This window comes from Hipposideros armiger, unplaced genomic scaffold (genome assembly GCF_001890085.2).
Source record: "Hipposideros armiger isolate ML-2016 unplaced genomic scaffold, ASM189008v1 scaffold_13, whole genome shotgun sequence".
NCBI classification, from domain to species: Eukaryota; Metazoa; Chordata; class Mammalia; order Chiroptera; family Hipposideridae; genus Hipposideros; species Hipposideros armiger.
The window spans coordinates 6,861,678-6,878,744 of record NW_017731363.1 but is presented as its reverse complement, the minus strand read 5'-3'; the positions used below and the strand labels follow the sequence as shown (position 1 = coordinate 6,878,744).

The 17,067-nt window shown below is 40.4% G+C and overlaps 1 protein-coding gene across 2 annotated transcripts in view; it reads right to left on the bottom strand.

The window, feature by feature from the left end:
• The window catches only part of PHEX (phosphate regulating endopeptidase X-linked), a 190,491-nt gene that overhangs the window by 16,724 nt on the left and 156,700 nt on the right, over window positions 1–17,067 (bottom strand). For both annotated transcript variants that reach the window (XM_019666156.1, XM_019666164.1), the window contains exons 16-17: window positions 8,607–8,661; window positions 1,238–1,305 (exon numbers count right to left, since the gene is read on the bottom strand). In XM_019666156.1, coding sequence (XP_019521701.1) covers window positions 1,238–1,305; window positions 8,607–8,661 — 123 coding nt within the window. The remainder of the gene's footprint in view (window positions 1–1,237; window positions 1,306–8,606; window positions 8,662–17,067) is intronic.

Here is a 17,067-nt window from a genome sequence, read left to right as displayed (position 1 = left end):
TGGGCATGTCCTTATATGTGCAATGTACTATTCTATGTACAGGTGACAGAGTGAAATTGCCATCTTTAGATTCTGTCCTTTGAGAGACAATCCTGAAAGCCTCCAGAAGATCCTGAGGGAGAACTGTACTTAAATTTCCCAGGAAGAAAGGCCCGGAACCAAGAGAGCACTACTGGCTTTTGTTTCTTAGCTAAGACTATTCTCTCAGATAAACCAAACATGCAAGTACAGCAAGTATAGCTCTAGAGATTCAGATGACTACAAGGCAGCTACATTTTAACAGGGAGGGGAGGCCAGGGGAACAACAAACCTAAGTGATTCAGGAAGGGCTGGTGGGAATACAGGCAGAATTGTCCAGAAGGAGAAGGACCAAAAGGGTCTTGGGCCCCTGGGGTAGGTATCCAGGAAGGGATGTTGGAGATACCACAGATATGGAAGTGTTGTCTTGGGCCAGCCGAGTTCTTAAGTCTGCCTGTAAACCATTGTGTGGATGTAGATATGATCATAATTTGCTACCAATTCATAAGTTTTGGAGGTTTCACATAGTTTTCCAGTAATGCTCCAAAGGTAAAGGAATGTTGATTAAAAATGATAACTCTCAAAGGGTGATCATTTCTTTAGTTTATGTCATATTCTGCTCTTTCCTGTTGCTTAAATGTCACCAGGGTACATAACATATCCTCTATTATGCATTATTAGGACAGCATAGCCTTTTAAAAAATAATTCTGAATACATGCCAGCATCGAGAAAAAAAGATTAAGCATTGCATAATCCTTGAACTAGTATGAAGGAGTCAGTCAGCCAAGCTCCAGAGACCTAACTCGCTGAGTCCTCATTTGGCAACACATATAATCATCTTCAGAACAGAGCTCACACTTCCAGGGAGAGCATCTTACTATGGTGAATAAAGAAGTGACAAAGGGAAGAAGCTATGAAGTAATTCCTATAATTATTGTGACAGGTACAGCAATCCTGATCTGGATGCAAAGCTAACTTCATTGAAATTACTAGGTGATTTTTTCATCGTTCTATCCCATCACCAATGGGAACAATTATTTATTTATTGCAAGCTATCACTGTAAGACATGGCAAAAATTTTTCCATCAGCAATCATACTGCTTTGGATTATCTTTCATCTATGAAGATGCCACTATGCAAAAACAATAGCAACAATTAACATCCATATGGTCAACATTATCCTAAAAGCAGCAGCTTATACAATGAACCAGTACTTACCATTATTATCAAATCCGTGTGTAAATTCGTGTCCAACAATTACTCCTATAGCACCATAACTCAGAGATCTATAGCATAAATAGATAATTTGGAGAAAATTACAAGCATGTACCTCAGAGCATAATCCTTCATTGTTTTCCAATGAAAAGCCAAGATAATCTGTTTTCAAATAATCACACCCACAAAATTGTAAAAAAAAAAAAATCTAAACACACCCTTCCCATTGAAATGGACAAAGAAAATATAAATTCTAACATTGATATTATGACCACTGAAACAGGGTCCTATTGGGACCCCCATAGTAGAGGCCTGGCGCATCCCCGGCCTCACCTTTCCTTGACCTAAAGCTTAGTAATAGATTATCTCCCTGCAGCCGGAGCTCAAAATGTCCCCTGTCCCAGTTCCTTGTTTTAGAAAATTACCCTGAAACTTATAATTAATGCCCCCATGCTTACTGATCACAATCTCTATGGCCTAGCATTCTTTCCAGGTTACTGTCATCACTGCTCCTGGGTTGATGAGCACGTTGGAGAGCCACATCGCCACAGAGAAGGCTCCATGCAGACCCCCAGAACCATCACGTAGCCCCTGGAGGAATGCCCAGATTTCCCCTTAAATACCCCAGGCTGGTCTGAGAATGTGAAGGCAGTTTTTGGAGGTGTGAACGCGCTACCTTCTCAGACCACCGCTGCTCTGATAATAAACACTTATCCTGTAGCTCAACTCCTGTGTCCGTCTATTGGCTGAAGTGGTGCAGGCAGCATGAGCCCCGGACTCGTTTGGCCTCCAGTTTCAACCACGTATGGGCTTTAGTTTTCCTACCCTGTGAAATTAGGGATGTAAAAGGGATGGTTTCTAAAATCCCTTCCAGCCCTAAGGTTTCGATGATTCTATATCTGCTCTAGCTCTAGCTTATATTTACAAACAGCCAAGGCAACAGCAGGGTTTGAAAAGCTCCTGTCAGTAAACACACCATTTATTTTTTATCTGAGAGCCTGTTGAAAAATCACTATAGACTTAGAAGTTAAATTGTTTTCCAAATGTAGTCATAAAAAAGAAATAGAGCAGAGATTAAAAGGGATCACTCTGCTTTCAAAGGTAGTCACGTTCCTCTGCTTCTGTGACAGACAAGCTCACAAAGGAATGGCAAAGGCTGGGAAGCCTTAACCACATTTGGAAAAGACATTTGATCATTTCTCTTCACCTCCCAAGAAGCATATGGCCAATGACCTACAAAGGTGACAACAGACAATTCCACACGCCCTGAATGCGTGTGCCCCTCCTCCCATCAAGAGGCGATCTATTTCCTTTCCCTGAATCTGGATGCACCTGGGAACTTGCTGTGACCAACAGAAAGCAATGGGAGGCAATGGATAGGACTTCTGGGCCGAGGCCTTGAGAGGCCTTCCTTGTAGCTTCCTTTTATGTTTCCCTCTTGGAAGTCAGCTGCAATGTAAAGAAGTTGGACTAATCAGCTGGACAGAGAGAGGCCAAGTGAAGCAAGCAAGAGACATCAAAAGTTGAGAGACTTCTAAAGGAAGAGAGAGAGAGGCCCAGCCAGGGCCCAGCCATGTGAGCCAGCCCAGCTGGGACAGCAGACCTGTGAGTGAAGTCATTTTAGAACCTCTGGCCCGGGTCAAACTGCCCAGCCAACACTCCATAGAACAGAGACAAGCCATCTCGGCTGGGTCCAGCCCAAATTGCAGAATCATGTCAATAGTGGTTGTTTGGCAATGCTTTGTTAAATAGCAATAAATAACTGAAACAAAGAATATTAATGATATGTGAAGAAACTAATAAGGGAACTTCCAAAAATGTATGTCTGGAATCTTCTCTCTCAACTACAAATTCCATGAAGGTCAAATCCTTATCTATTTGATTGCTGCTAAATTCTCTGTACCTAGTCCACAGTAAGAAAGTAACAATGATTTAACTAACTGATTAATTAACTTTACTATTTCATGCAAGTGACAGATCTATATGGAACCTATTTGTCATTTAATGTGTACAAGAGGATTATAGACGATGTAAAATCCTTGTCATGAGGATACTTCCTGAGACTTGCAATTATGCTAAAAATATTTCACAGTTACTTCCTGACATGCAACATCAAAGTATCCCAGCAAATAGATAGGACCCATAAGCGGAAGGAATGAGAATTTTTGAAGCAACATGTTATTACAGGACATAATGATCCTTAACATGCTAATTGTTTGTCTCAACTATACCCAAGGAAGTGCTGTAAGATTTATAAGATTTAATTTTTCCCCTTGGTGGCAATTCTTTCCTTTGTTATTTCTTTCCTGCAAGGTAATTTGCATTTGAAAAAATGCTTCCTACTGTTTTTCCATCATTGCAAACCTTCACTAAGGAAGTAAAATTATGCATTTCAATCATAGAGCTATCATAGCAGTGTGGGACAAACTTGTAATTTTACATAGTGCTAATTTTTGCAGCAGTAGCTATCACTGCAGCCTGTAACATTTCCTTTTTTCCAAACCTCTCAGCCCTGAAAATCGTACTGTGTCCTCTACAGCCTTGGTCAATGCTGTTGACTGGATGGATTTAAGGGATGAACAATGGAAGTTTATAGGAACTGCTTGGCAATAAGTGTCCCTTAAGAGGGACGGCTCCAATGAGCTTCCTGTTTGCAAAGGTAACAGAGAATTTCATAAAACTATTGAATCATCGTAACTTCCAATTCTCAGTTACATAATTGCAGTCCTTTGGACAGAAGACAAAGAAAAAGTTATTTTATATGACTAATCCTTAAAATGATAATGTTTCGTAATACTAAATTCACATCTTCCATTTTATCAATGGGCATTGTTTAAATTAGCGTGTCATAAAAATAAACAAACTCATGTGCCTTTTAAACTATGTCTGGCTGACCAAAAGCAAGAAGACCCTTGCAGAGAAAATCTAGCCTTTCAAAAATAAAATGGGGAAGACACCAATTTTTCCACCTACTCAGTTTCTCTTTTGTTCTTACTACCCGATGGGTTTAACATCTGCACAGGGTTCACTGCTAATAAGGAATCAACCATAGTGCTGTCTGGAGCAACCATAATCTCATGCGGTCATCATAAAAGGGCAACATTAAGCCTGAAATGAAAATTCAAAAAAATCTCAGCGTTGGAAGTCGCTTTAAGGTCTTCTAGTTCTATTTCACAGCAGAGGCATGGGCCTCCTCTATAAAAACCTGTTCAAAAGGTCCTAAGACTTCTCCTCGGGCTTTTACAATAGCCAGGAGCTCACCTCCTTCTCAGGTGGACCACTCTCTCTTCAGGTATTTCTCCATAAAACAGCTCTCCCTAACGTTGATCTAGAATCTCTTTCCTGTGTCTTTTATCCATTGGTGTAGCGTAGTCTCTAGCCAAACACCCTTTGACCCCCTGAATATAAAAATTATTCTGCCACCTTAACTTTCCTTCAAAAAATGTGAAGTTACAAGGTTCTTCCTCAAAGTATTCTCTTCTCCAGTTCTTTCAACTTTTTCTTCAGTCATGAATACTAGACCAGCATTTCCAAAACCATTGGGGAAGCAGGAATTTAGAAAAAAGAATGGGTTAATCACATTTAAATAGGTTTCTCTTTTTTTTAAGATTTTTTTATTGGGGAATTGGGGGATGAGAACAGCGCTGTGGAATCGAGAAAGGGGAACAGACAAGTTGCTGTCCTTTTGTTCTTCAGTCTAGTTGTGGAGGACATTGCTTCACTGGCCCAAGTTGGCACCATCACTGCGCTATTCCCGGGCAAGGCAGATCAGTCACCGGCTTCTGGACGGCTGCTCACGGCGGCTGCTGGCTACACATGGTAGCCCATGGCAACCCACTGCAGCAGTGACTGTAGCCTAAGACATCGCCGGCGCTGGCGACTCATACGGCAGCCCAGCTCCAGGTTGAGCTGTTGTTCAGCATCTTAGCTATAGAGGGCAGTGTCACTGGCCCTCATATGTGGGCTCCAAACCAGGGCTCTCTGGCGTCCCAAGCCAGCTCTTAACCAATGCACCATTGAGCTGGCCCTACATAGGTTTCTTTCTTACAGAACTTCTTGGGAATTTTTATGCTGCTAAGTATTATGATTCTCCAAATAAAGGGAAAGGGAGGATGACATACCGCTATTACTACTTCATGGAATCCACACTTAGAGATATGTTGTCTTAGGCCATTTACACTCCCGATTCTCTCCTCTGGAAACAATTCAGCTTACTGATGTCCCCATAATTAGACCCAAAACTTGGGAAAGGGCTAAGATGACTAGTATAAGCAGAAAGGATACCTACTAGCTGGTTCTGGAGATGATCCAAACAGAACAGATGGATATGTGGGAATCTATCTCACTGGGCTGTGATTCCCATGTCTCCAGCGTCTCCCTATTTCCAATGCCGAGGACTCAAAAGATGCTTAATAATTATTCACAGAGTAGGTATCTTAATAGAGGACATAGAACTCTTTAGGGAAATAATGCAAATCTCTCTCCTACTCAAGGCTCAAATGTGGCTCAGCATAAGATTGAACTAACAGATACTAACATTATTTCCTAAGTTTCTATGATTTTGATTTTTGTATCAGAAAATCATCTCATGGACTCAATAAACAAATTCTTTGAATCAATAACTTCAAAACCTGGTTAGTCTGGTTAGACTATTTCCAAGTCTCCAGGTATATAACCACAATAGTAGAAGCTCAGTTAAATTGCTAATGATAAGCAGAATCTAAGAATTCTAGGACATTTTTAGTTTGAAGGGAGTTTAGAGAATGAATATGTAGCCTAAACCTCTAATTTTATGTAATATATACAGATTTCTAATCTTAACAATAGGGACAATTGATTCCAAATATCTAAACAGTAATGAAAAGTATGCAGCTGAGGCCGGGGATGATATTAATGGATTTGGTCGATAGAAACCATTTCCATTTTCATTTAGGCTGACAATGGTGCTTTCCTACACTAGGCTTCATTGATGCCTGCTCCTGTCCCCTCAGCACTCACCATTTTCGAGCACACCAATGCAACAGCTCCCAGCTGCTAGCACCTGAAACTACAGGTGCTCCTCCACTTACAGTGGGGCTGTATCCCAATAAACCCATTTTAAGTTGAAAACATCGTAAGTCGACAATACATTTAATATATCTAAGCTACTGAATATCACAGTTTAGCCTAACCTACCTTATACGTACTCAGAACACTTACATTAGCCTACGATTGGGCAAAATCATCTGAAACAGTGAATCCACTGCAGATTATCAGTTGTTTACCCTGGTGATCTCGTGACTGACTGGGAGCTCCAGCTCGCTGCTGTAGTCCAGCATCACGAGAGTGTATCGTACCACATATTGCTAGGCCAGGAAAAGGTCAAAATTTGAAGTAGGTTTTCTACTGAATGTGTATCACTTTCACACCATTGTAAAGTTGAAAAATCATAAGTTGAACCATTGTACGTTGGGGACTGTCTATAGCTGCTTAAGGACTTTCTCCGGCCACCAGAGCCCTCTTGGCCTAGACTGGGCAATGCCAGAGAGTTGATACTCCTGGTAGAAGCCCTCAGTCAATGATGGAAGGTGAGCTGAAGGATAAATACCCCAGGTCCCTTGCCCCTGAGGTGGGATCACACTGAAGCATATTCTACAGCTCCACAGCAGAACTGAGCCCCAGTTGCCCACAGTGGTAAGTGGCTTTGTAACAGATGTGTGGTAGGCAGAATAATGGCCCCCAAAAGATGTCCATGTGCTAATCCCCAGAGCCTGTGAGTACGCTATTACATGGTGAAGGGGAATTAAGGTTGTTAATCCGCTGAGCTTAAAATAGGGAGACAATCCTGGATATTTGAGTGTACCCAATGTTATCACAAGGGTCCTTAAAAGTGGAGGAGAAGGCAAAAGAGGACAGTCAGAAGAAGATGTGACTACAGATGAATGGTCAGAGAAATGCAACTTTGTGAGTTAGGAAGATGGAAAAGGAGGGCCTTGAGCCAAGCAATATGGGTTACAAAAGGCAATGAAATAGATTCTTCCTTAGAGCTTCCAGAAAGGAATACAGCCCTGCCGACACCCTGTGTTTTGCCTGGTGAGACCCAGGTTGGACTTCTGACTTACAGAACTATAGGCTAATAAATTTACATTGTTTTAAGCCACTAAGTCTGTGATAATTCATTATGGCAGCTATAGAAAACTCCTGCAACACAATTTACTGGCTTCCTTCCTTCCCTGTCTCGCTTCCCCACTCCCCTGCTGGTGTTTCCTAGTGTCACCTCCCAAAAGAACTGCTTGCACTTGAATCCTTGTCACGGGATCTTCTTCTGGGGAAGCCCAAATCAAATGATTTCCACCGTACTTCTCTTGTTTCTAGATGACCCCATATCTTTTTAACCTACAGAGTCATATGTAAATTGTCATTTATCCAAACCAAAACACAAGAGACTAAACTTCTAAAATCAAGACTAAATTTTCTGTGCATTAAAGAACCAGACCAAGTAAAGGCACATAATAAAAGTGGTGATATTACTGACAATGAACATTATATGAATTCCCACTATATATGAAAATTCTGAATTGTGTAAGTCTACAACCTGTTGTTATTAATGGCCTTTAAACTGATATCCCTAATTCCAGACATTGTCAATTGCTGAACTATTGTATAGCTACTACTATATTTCTAAAGACAATTTTTTTTTTAGCTGAGCCATCCTGCTACCTATTGGCAGCACAGCGGCTGCTCAGCTTGGGCTGGACTCAAACCACTATTGCTCAGAGCTCACATTCTTGAGCGAGCTCTTAACCAACTGAGCCACTGGGCCGGCCCTTCTAAAGACAAACTTGGTTACCTTTACTTGCTCAAAAACTTCAATATGTTTTATGCCTATTAACGTCCAGGCTCTTTGCCTGGCAGGCAGAGCTCTCCAATATCAAATATCAACCTTTTTTAGGCTTCTATTCCGAGACTTCCCTTCATATACCATTTGAACCAGCCAAACTAGACTCTTTGCTATTCAATAAGTATGTTTCTTTCCTTTTCTCACATTGTTTCTTCTCTCTGGAATGGTTTTAATCCCATCACTATCAACTCAAATCACAGTGATCCTTCAAGTCCTAATTATTTGTAGTATGAGTCAATGTGCAAGTGAATAAATGCATAAAAACAAAAGCTACCTGTGTGTTTGCTGGCCTTCCTGCCCAGTCATACACCCTGGTAATAAGAATCAGAAAACAAGTACCGAAAATGGTGAGAGTGGGGGCAGCCCTGCCAGGTTCCATGCTCTCCTTTTGCTGAACCACCGCTGGCTTTGTTTTTCTGCCTTCTGTGATCTACCAAAGCAGCAAGTTCTTCCTTCCGTGTCAATAACTGTTTTCTTTACATAGTAACTTACCGAGGATATTCTGTTCCCCAAAAGAAAGGCTTCTGCAGCTCTCCTGCTGGAAATCCTGGGAGAAAGACAAACAAAACATAAGGGACATAGAGACTGATTTGATGATGAGTAATGTTCCACCATCTTTAGCTTTAGAAATTTCAAAGGCCCATCTGAAAAGTACTGCTTGTGGAAGTGGGTGCCCTCTCAGAGATCCAACTAACTGTCTCTAAGATGATATTCAACTGAATTTGAAATAAGTACATTACATCAGTTGCAAGGAAACCATTTTGCATGGATACACTAGTGGCAGCGTCCAGCCTGCTACAAACTGGATTCCTCCGTGCACAGCATGTGCAGGAGGCTTTCCGCTGTCCAGCAGTTTCCCCTAATGTAGAAAGGGCCAGCTTCATGGACACACAACCCGTGCAGTCACACAGGGCCCCCCAAACAGAAGGACCCTGCTCTTGATTTAATGCTCTGCTGTTATTGTCTTGCAACTCTTAATAATTTTATCTTTGAATGTGATTTTGTAAGTGGAATCCAAGGGGACAAGGATGCATGCCTGGGAGCAAAGGAGCCATGCATGATATGTGTGTCCACAGCTCCTAGATGCTCACCAGGAACACAGGAAACCGGCAGACTCACAATGTGTGGGAGTTCATCAAGACTCAAAACAAATATAAGGTAAGCATGTTACATCTGGAACTGAGGAGGTGGGGGCTCTCACAGCCCCAAGTGGGCTCTTTCCATTGGAACTAGAATTTGTTTTGATCACAAAAAAGCAGCAATAGCACTGTAAGAAACACGAATAACCAAGGAACCCTGTCACACTTTTTCTTACTCCTATTTTTTTTTTTTTGCTGAGCCATCCTGCCACCTGTTGGCAGCTCAGCGGCTGCTCAGCCCAGGCGGGGACTCGAACCGCTGTTGCTCAGAGCTCGCACTCTTCAGCGAGCTCTTAACCAACTGAGCCACTCGGCTCTTTCTTACTCCTATTACTTCCCTATATCAGCTAACCACATACACTGAAAATGATGACATAGAAGGAACGGGAAAGATAGGGCAACCCATAGTTTCTTTTCCTTCCAATCCTTTATTCATCAGTAAGCCAAAGGTAGATAGTGTTGTAGAATGTATGCATATTAAGAAGTGAAAGAAAAACAGCTGAGTTAGTCTTGTGCAGCGTTTCCACTGTTTTGGTGAGAACAAAATACATACGCATGTACAAGCTACAAAATACAAACTATAATTTTGGTGATTCCATATGCAAATTAAAAGTGCTTACTGTATTTCCCCATGTATAAGACGCACCCTTTTTTGAAAAATTCAGGGTCTAAAAACTGGGTGTGTCTTATACAGTGGTTGTAGATTTTTTTTACTTGCATTTCCCGTTTTTTTTGCGCTTGTTTTTGCGCTCATACAATCACTGTATAAAACGCACCCAGTTTTTAGACCCCAAAGTTTTCGGAAAAGGGTGCATCTTATACATGGGGAAATATTTGCATTTCAAACTGGCATTGCACAATATAAAGATGAACAGTAAAATTATGTTAATGATTTAAAATTTTAATTTTTCTTACAACAGCATTAAATAGCAAATAAAAAAACACCATGCCAAGTCTAGAGAAAGAGAGGCCATGGAAGGGAGAATAAAGCTTTATATTTTAGCACCTTTAATAGTACTTTTTCCTGTTTTCTGAACAGGGGGCCTCCATATTTTATTTTGCACTGGGCCCTGCAAATGATGTAGCTGGCCCTGGCTGCAGATGAGTGGGAGAAATGCTTTGCTTTACTTTGCCATTTCAACTCACCACTAAATTTAGTGCTCTGAGTTGATCCTAAGAGCTGCATTTACAAGTCACAACTAGGAATGCAAATAATAGTAACAGAGAGAGAAAGATGCCTTCTGCAATGTCCTTGCTTGCTGCAGAGCCACAAGGCCCCTTGAGACTGAAAGCTCTTTTATCAGTTAAAATGCTTGCTCTTCCCTCTCAGCATTATTTCTACCTCCCCTCCATCATAGGATGCTATGAGGAAGGGTGAGAGAAGGAAAGCAAGTTCTTAATTTAAAACAAAATGCTAATTCTCTGTAACTCGTATATATAGTCTTTATATGTTAATAATATCATAGTTTGAGATTTAAAGGTGCAAAAACCTAATTGCAAAGCAGAGATGCATCCCGCTAGTAGTTCTCTCTTCCTGCTGCTTTCACATAAAGGAAAATGCATCTAACTTTGAAGGGCAATGTCACATTAACCTTCATAATTTCTACATTTCCTTAAGTATCTTTGGCATCTTTACATCAGCATTCCATCCTCTTTTTTGGTGGTTACTTTTAGTAAGTCATTCTGACTTGGGGATATATATATATATATATATATATATATATATCCAAAAAGTATACACATTTTAAGAAAGGAAAAGTGTATCAAAATTGTAATACTCAATATATACCAATAACAAAAGATGAATACAAGTCACGTTTGACTTCTGCAATTACAAGTGGTTGCCATCAGTGTAATTTTAATACAGTTTTTTCCTTTCTTAAAATGTATACACATTTTAAGAGATGTTATCTATGTATTACTTTCCAAAGTTGAATGAATTACAGTTAGCAATGTGTAGTATGATGTTCGCTCAAAAGATGGTGTTAATCAAATGAATGCTAGTGTCACCATGCAACAGGCAGGGCAGTCAAAGAAAACGGCAGAAGCATGGTTGTTCAAAGAGCACAAGACCATTTTGAAGTGGTCTTTGAAATTCGAGAACATTGTGGAAATGCAACAACAATGGAGGCATGAGTATGCAACAGAGCCTCCAACACTCCTATCAATTGCACCCATTCGTGATAATGTGAGACACATGTTCCTGTGTGTGATGTGCACAAGGGAAGATCCGGGAGGCCTCGCACAGCAACGAGTCCTGCTTCTTCTGCTGTGGTGTTGGAACAGTTTATGTGCCCACCACAGAAGTCTGCCAAACAGTGTTCACCGAAATCAGAAGTGTCAGGGCGCTGATGGGAACCACTTTGAGCACCTCTTGTCATTACAGAAGTCAAACGTCACTTGTATTCATCTTTTGTCATCGGTATATATTTTGTTATCGGTATATATATTATTGGTATATATTTGTTATCGGTATATATATATGTCTTACAATTTTAAGACAGTTTTTTCCTTTCTTAAAATGTGCATACATTTTTGGCACCCTCTCTATATATATGCAAATATATATTACATATACTATCTGCAAACCACAGTGTTGATAAGAAAATGCTGTGTCTCACAATACATCATCAAAAAAGCAATGATATTTCCTAATAAGAACAATGATCATAAACCAATGTGATTTTTTATTAAATCATTATGGCTTTCCATAATGTGCCCAGATAGAAGCATTTGTGTCCACTGCCAACCTCTTTACAGGAAAACATCTGACACCTGCGTGGGCCTCCATTTCTACTTCATTGGCTGTTGGAGGCCCCAGACTCGCAGGCAACAGCCATCACAGTCCCCTGATCAGCTGTGTCATTTCAGTTTTTCGGAGCCAAGGGACCCAACATTGATCAACAGAAGAAAGTGATGCCCTTAGGACTGTTATGATGAAGTGAATGAATTAACAGTTTAAGCTGCATTTTTGGAGATGTCAACTGGCAAGAGTGATAGATCAAATCCCAACAGGACCTAGTACTCAGTACCTTATCTCATAAAGTGGGTAAGTTGTATTTAGCAAAGGTAGAAAAGTAAAAACATTAAATAAATGGAAAGGGAATTCTTTTTCTTTTTCTCTCCCTTTTTAATAGGCTTTTCTTGTTTTCTTGCATATCCATTTTATTTCCTTTTTTCCCCCATTTCAGCACTTTTTCACCACCTGTTTCACACTTTTAAAGCAGGTCCTTTTTCTATCAGTATATTTATGGGAGGATCTCCTCGCAGTGCAAATCTGTGTGTGTGTGTGTGTGTGTGTGTGTGTACACACATACATATATATGTATATGAATATGAGAGATATGAGCGAGGGAGGAAGGAGAGGTAAGAGACATTTAACTATCGGATTGGGAAAAATTAATAACTTTGATAATAGGTCACATTGGCCAGGGCATAGAAAGTATGTTGGTGGGAGGGTAAATTGTTGCAAGCATTTTGGAGAGGAATTTAGTCATCTCTTAATGCTTTAAATACCATTTGTCTAAATGAGTAACTACGTGATGATACACAAAAAGCTCTAAGAGATATTGTCAAGTAAAAAAGTTTAAAGTGAAAAAATAGCATTCGGTCATGTATGGGGTCCTTTTATGTGTAATATGTGAAAATGTATGTATAGGTATATAGACTCAGTTCTGCTATAACACTTGTATTGAAAAGGCAAATTTGTTCCAACATGACTGATACATTAGGAGAAAAACCAGGGCATAACTCCAATTTCACGTCTGCTTATGCACCGTTTCCTCCACAAGAAATGCTAGATGAAAGCAGAAAAGTGCACCCAAATGAACTGAGCCACATAGGAATACACAGAAAGCACACATCCCAACACGGACCACTACCTCCATTCACTGCGTATGTTAAAAGCCACACCCACCCAAATCTGGTGTTAAAACATTCCTCCTAATTTCAAATAACCCTCCTTCCACCACTACACTATAACTGTAAGCTGCAAGCCCTCCGGTGCCCACTGCCACATGCAAACTTCAGGTCTTTTCTAGAAAAAGTGTCATATTTATTGTAGCATTTGTGTATTTACCCATTTAACGTGTATAAACTGTGCTACTGTTTTTATTAGGCTCCTAGCTTTTGTTTTCTTGTGTCACCAATAAAGGTTTTGATTGTTGAGTGCCTAACCCCGTTTTTCCCATAAGCCTTGCAGCTTTTATTGCACAGCTCTGCATAGTGCAGTGATGTGTTGCATTATAGCAGAACTGACTTATTTATGTACACATATGCACCTATGTTTATATGTACACACACACTTGTATATTCCTGCCACTGGCTCTCAAATCTTATCATGCATCAGAATCATCTGGAAGGCTTATTGAAATACAGACTGCTGGGCCCCACCCCATAGTTTCTGAGTCAGTAGGTCTGGAGAGGGGCCTAAGAATCTTTATCTGCATCTCTAACAAGCTCCCCCGTGATGCTGATGCTGCTGGTCCAGGGACCACCCTTCGAGTACCAGTGCCCAATCACTGGCTCATGCACACTATGCAGTCATGGCTAAATTTGTTCATTGCTGTGTTGCTGTAATTGAGAAAAGTGTGAAACAAACTAAATGCCCATCAGGAGGGGAATGACTAAATTATGGTATAACCATATTATGGACTGCTACGCAACAAATGAAAAGAAAGGGGTAAGTCTTAATAGTCTAGCGTGGAAAAATCTCCAAGATATATTGTTGGAATAAAGCAAGGCACGGATATAGATATATAAATACCATTTATATTTTTAAATAACTGTCCTATCAGTGTGAGTATATGTATGTAAATGCACAGAAAAGGGCCGTAAAATACATATCAAAGTGATCATAGTGTTTACCTGGTGGAGAAAATTGGGATTTGGCATGATGGGTGGTTAAAGGGACTTTGGACATAAATGTAATGTTTTAGGGCCGGCCGAGTGGCGCGATGGTTAAGAACTCGCTTGGGATGCCAGAGGGCCCCGGTTCGGATCCCACATATGAGGGCCAGTGACACTGCCCTCTACAGCTAAGATGCTGAACAACAGCTCAACCTGGAGCTGGGTTGCCATGTGTCGCCAGCGATGGCGTAGGCTGCAGCCCCTGCTGCAGTGGGTTGCCATGGGCTACCGTGTGTAGCCAGCAGCCAGCGTGAGCGGCCAGCAGCCGCAGTGAGCGGCCGTCCAGAAGCCGGCGACTGATCTGCCTCGCCAGAGAAGAGCGCAATGATGGTGCCAACTTGGGCCAGTGAAGCAACATCCTCCACAACTAGACTGAAGAACAAAACAACAGCAACTTGTCTGTTCCCCTTCCCCCAATTCCCCAGCACTGTTCCCATCCCCCAATTCCCCAATTTAAAAAAAATCTTAAAAAAAATGTAATGTTTTACATTTTGACTAGACAAAGGTAATCAACTTGTATAATTAAAATTAACTTTTTAGAAATAAATTTCAGAAAATTCTTCTAAAGTTATCCCAAAACAATTTACAGCTGAGTTCACATAGTAGTATTTTGCTCTTACATTTATCGACACCAGCAACTTTCATTTCTATCAAGTAAAAATACACATTATGGCTATAAAAACCCAAAGACTAAAATTCTGACAAAATATTAATATCTCTATGTTCTAATAACCTCATTGTTAGTAAAAGTTATTCTTTTTCAAATCAGCACCTTGGAAAACCACCAAGACCTGATTTTGGTTTTCTACTTGGGTTAATATTTTGTTTTCACAGGAGTTTCTCATACGTCTTCTATCAGTGAACACTGACTCACCTAGTTGAGTCTTAGCAAAATGCTGACCATAAAAAACAGAGTGCTTTTATTTAGGACACAGTGGCCACAGAACTGATCACATTCCGTGGACAATTAACCCGGGCAGGTTTAACTATGTGACCTTGATAGTCGTAAAGCTATATCCTGACCATAGCTACAGCTTTCCAGGAAAAATTGAATGCCTCTTCGTATCTATGTTTCAGTATCCATTTTATTGCTGTATAATCACATTAATTAGGTCTTTTAGTATAGACAAATATGGACATGAAACCAAAATTAGCCCGTTATCCCACAGCTCAGACCTAAGAAAACAAACATATATGTATACTCAGGTATTGCAAATTGACACGGTACAGAGATACATGAAAAAAAGTAATGTCCCTGTCTTCCCACCCCTCTCTCCCCAGTCTGGAACTTTCCACTGCTGTCTGCACAGCTTGCTTCAGATATTTACTCAAATCTCACCTCTCACTAAGGCCCTCCCTGGTGTTTTTGAAAGGGGAGATGTGCTATCCCACCCCAATTTTCTTGCTTTATATCTCACCATAAGACCACCATCGATAATACTCTACATTTTACTACTCTGTATAAATTATTTTATTTCCCCAACTAGAATGCAAACTCCATAACCAGAGGGATTTTTATGTTATTTTTACTATTCTTTCACTGAGATATCTCCAGAGCTAGAACAATACCTGGCACATGGTAAGCACTCACTAAATACCGGGGGTGCCAAAAAAATATACACAAGTGGACACTTTGGTCAGCGTTGCTCAAGCAGTAGTTCAACATCATCAGAAGTGTCTGGACGCTGATGGTAACCACTCTGAGCACCTCTTGTCATTGCAGAAGTCAAACGTGACTTGTATTCATCTTTTGTTATCGGTATATATTGAGTATTACAATTTTAATACAGTTTTTTCCTTTCTTAAAATGTGTATCCATTTCTTGGTGCCCTCTGTATTTGTTGAGTGAATGGAATCTGAACCTTGTGAAGCTCCAAGGGATGACTGGGTTAAGCATTGCCTATCATTATGAGCACCTCTTGCTAGCCGATGTCTAAACCATGACATGGTACCATCAGTACTACCCATGTGCTACTTCTTTAAGTTTCCATATACAGCACCAGAACTGGGATAGGTTCCTTTATGCAAGTTGTGGTCTTCATTCTCCTTCTAAACTAGGGACTTTGTTCGTTCCATTCTCTTACATTCATGGTAAAACTAGTGTAGTTTTGAGGTCGGCACATTTTTTCCAATAAACTCTCCATCGGAATGCAGTTATTAACAAGATGAAAAGCCCTGTCCAGCTCCATGTGAATTTCATCACCCCAGTGTCCTCTTAGCCTTCCCTACAACCAAGAAATAAACGTAGGATAGTCTCCCTTTTCATGGCTGTGGCATATACTTAAAAGATAAAATCAGGCAAAATACTCATGTAGATCAGAGTATTTTGGTCCTAACAATATTGAACTAATATCATCTCTTTTTCCTACATTCCTTGTATGCTTTCATGTAACTGCCACATTAATTTTAAAAGTTCCACACCCAAAAGTGCATGGCTTAGAAAAGTTATCACATAGCAAATATTTTAAAAGCATTACCTTCCAAAGTTTTATGTTACTTGGAAGTTCTGTGGATTTTTTTTTATTGACACTAATGGTGATTATTTCAGACAACTATAGTCATACTCACATCTTTCCCTGCTGTTTCCACGTTTGGTCAGATTTAACAAGATGGGAGACATCCAACTTTCACTCACTACCAGTTTCAAAACCCATCGCACCTGCCTTTTCCCTTTCTCTATAGCAAACTTTTGTAAACTTACGAATACAATGCAAGGTGACTTGGACTCATCTAAATTTGGGAGCAGATCATTCTTAAATTAAATTTCTCTTTTGACTCCTTTGAAGGGATTAGCATTATTGAATTTGTTCAGTTTAGGACGCCTCCAGGACAGAAGTGGCACAGCCAGCCAGCCAGGGGCAAATGATAAAGTAAGTTCAGTCCAAAAGGTGACAGAGGTGGGGGTG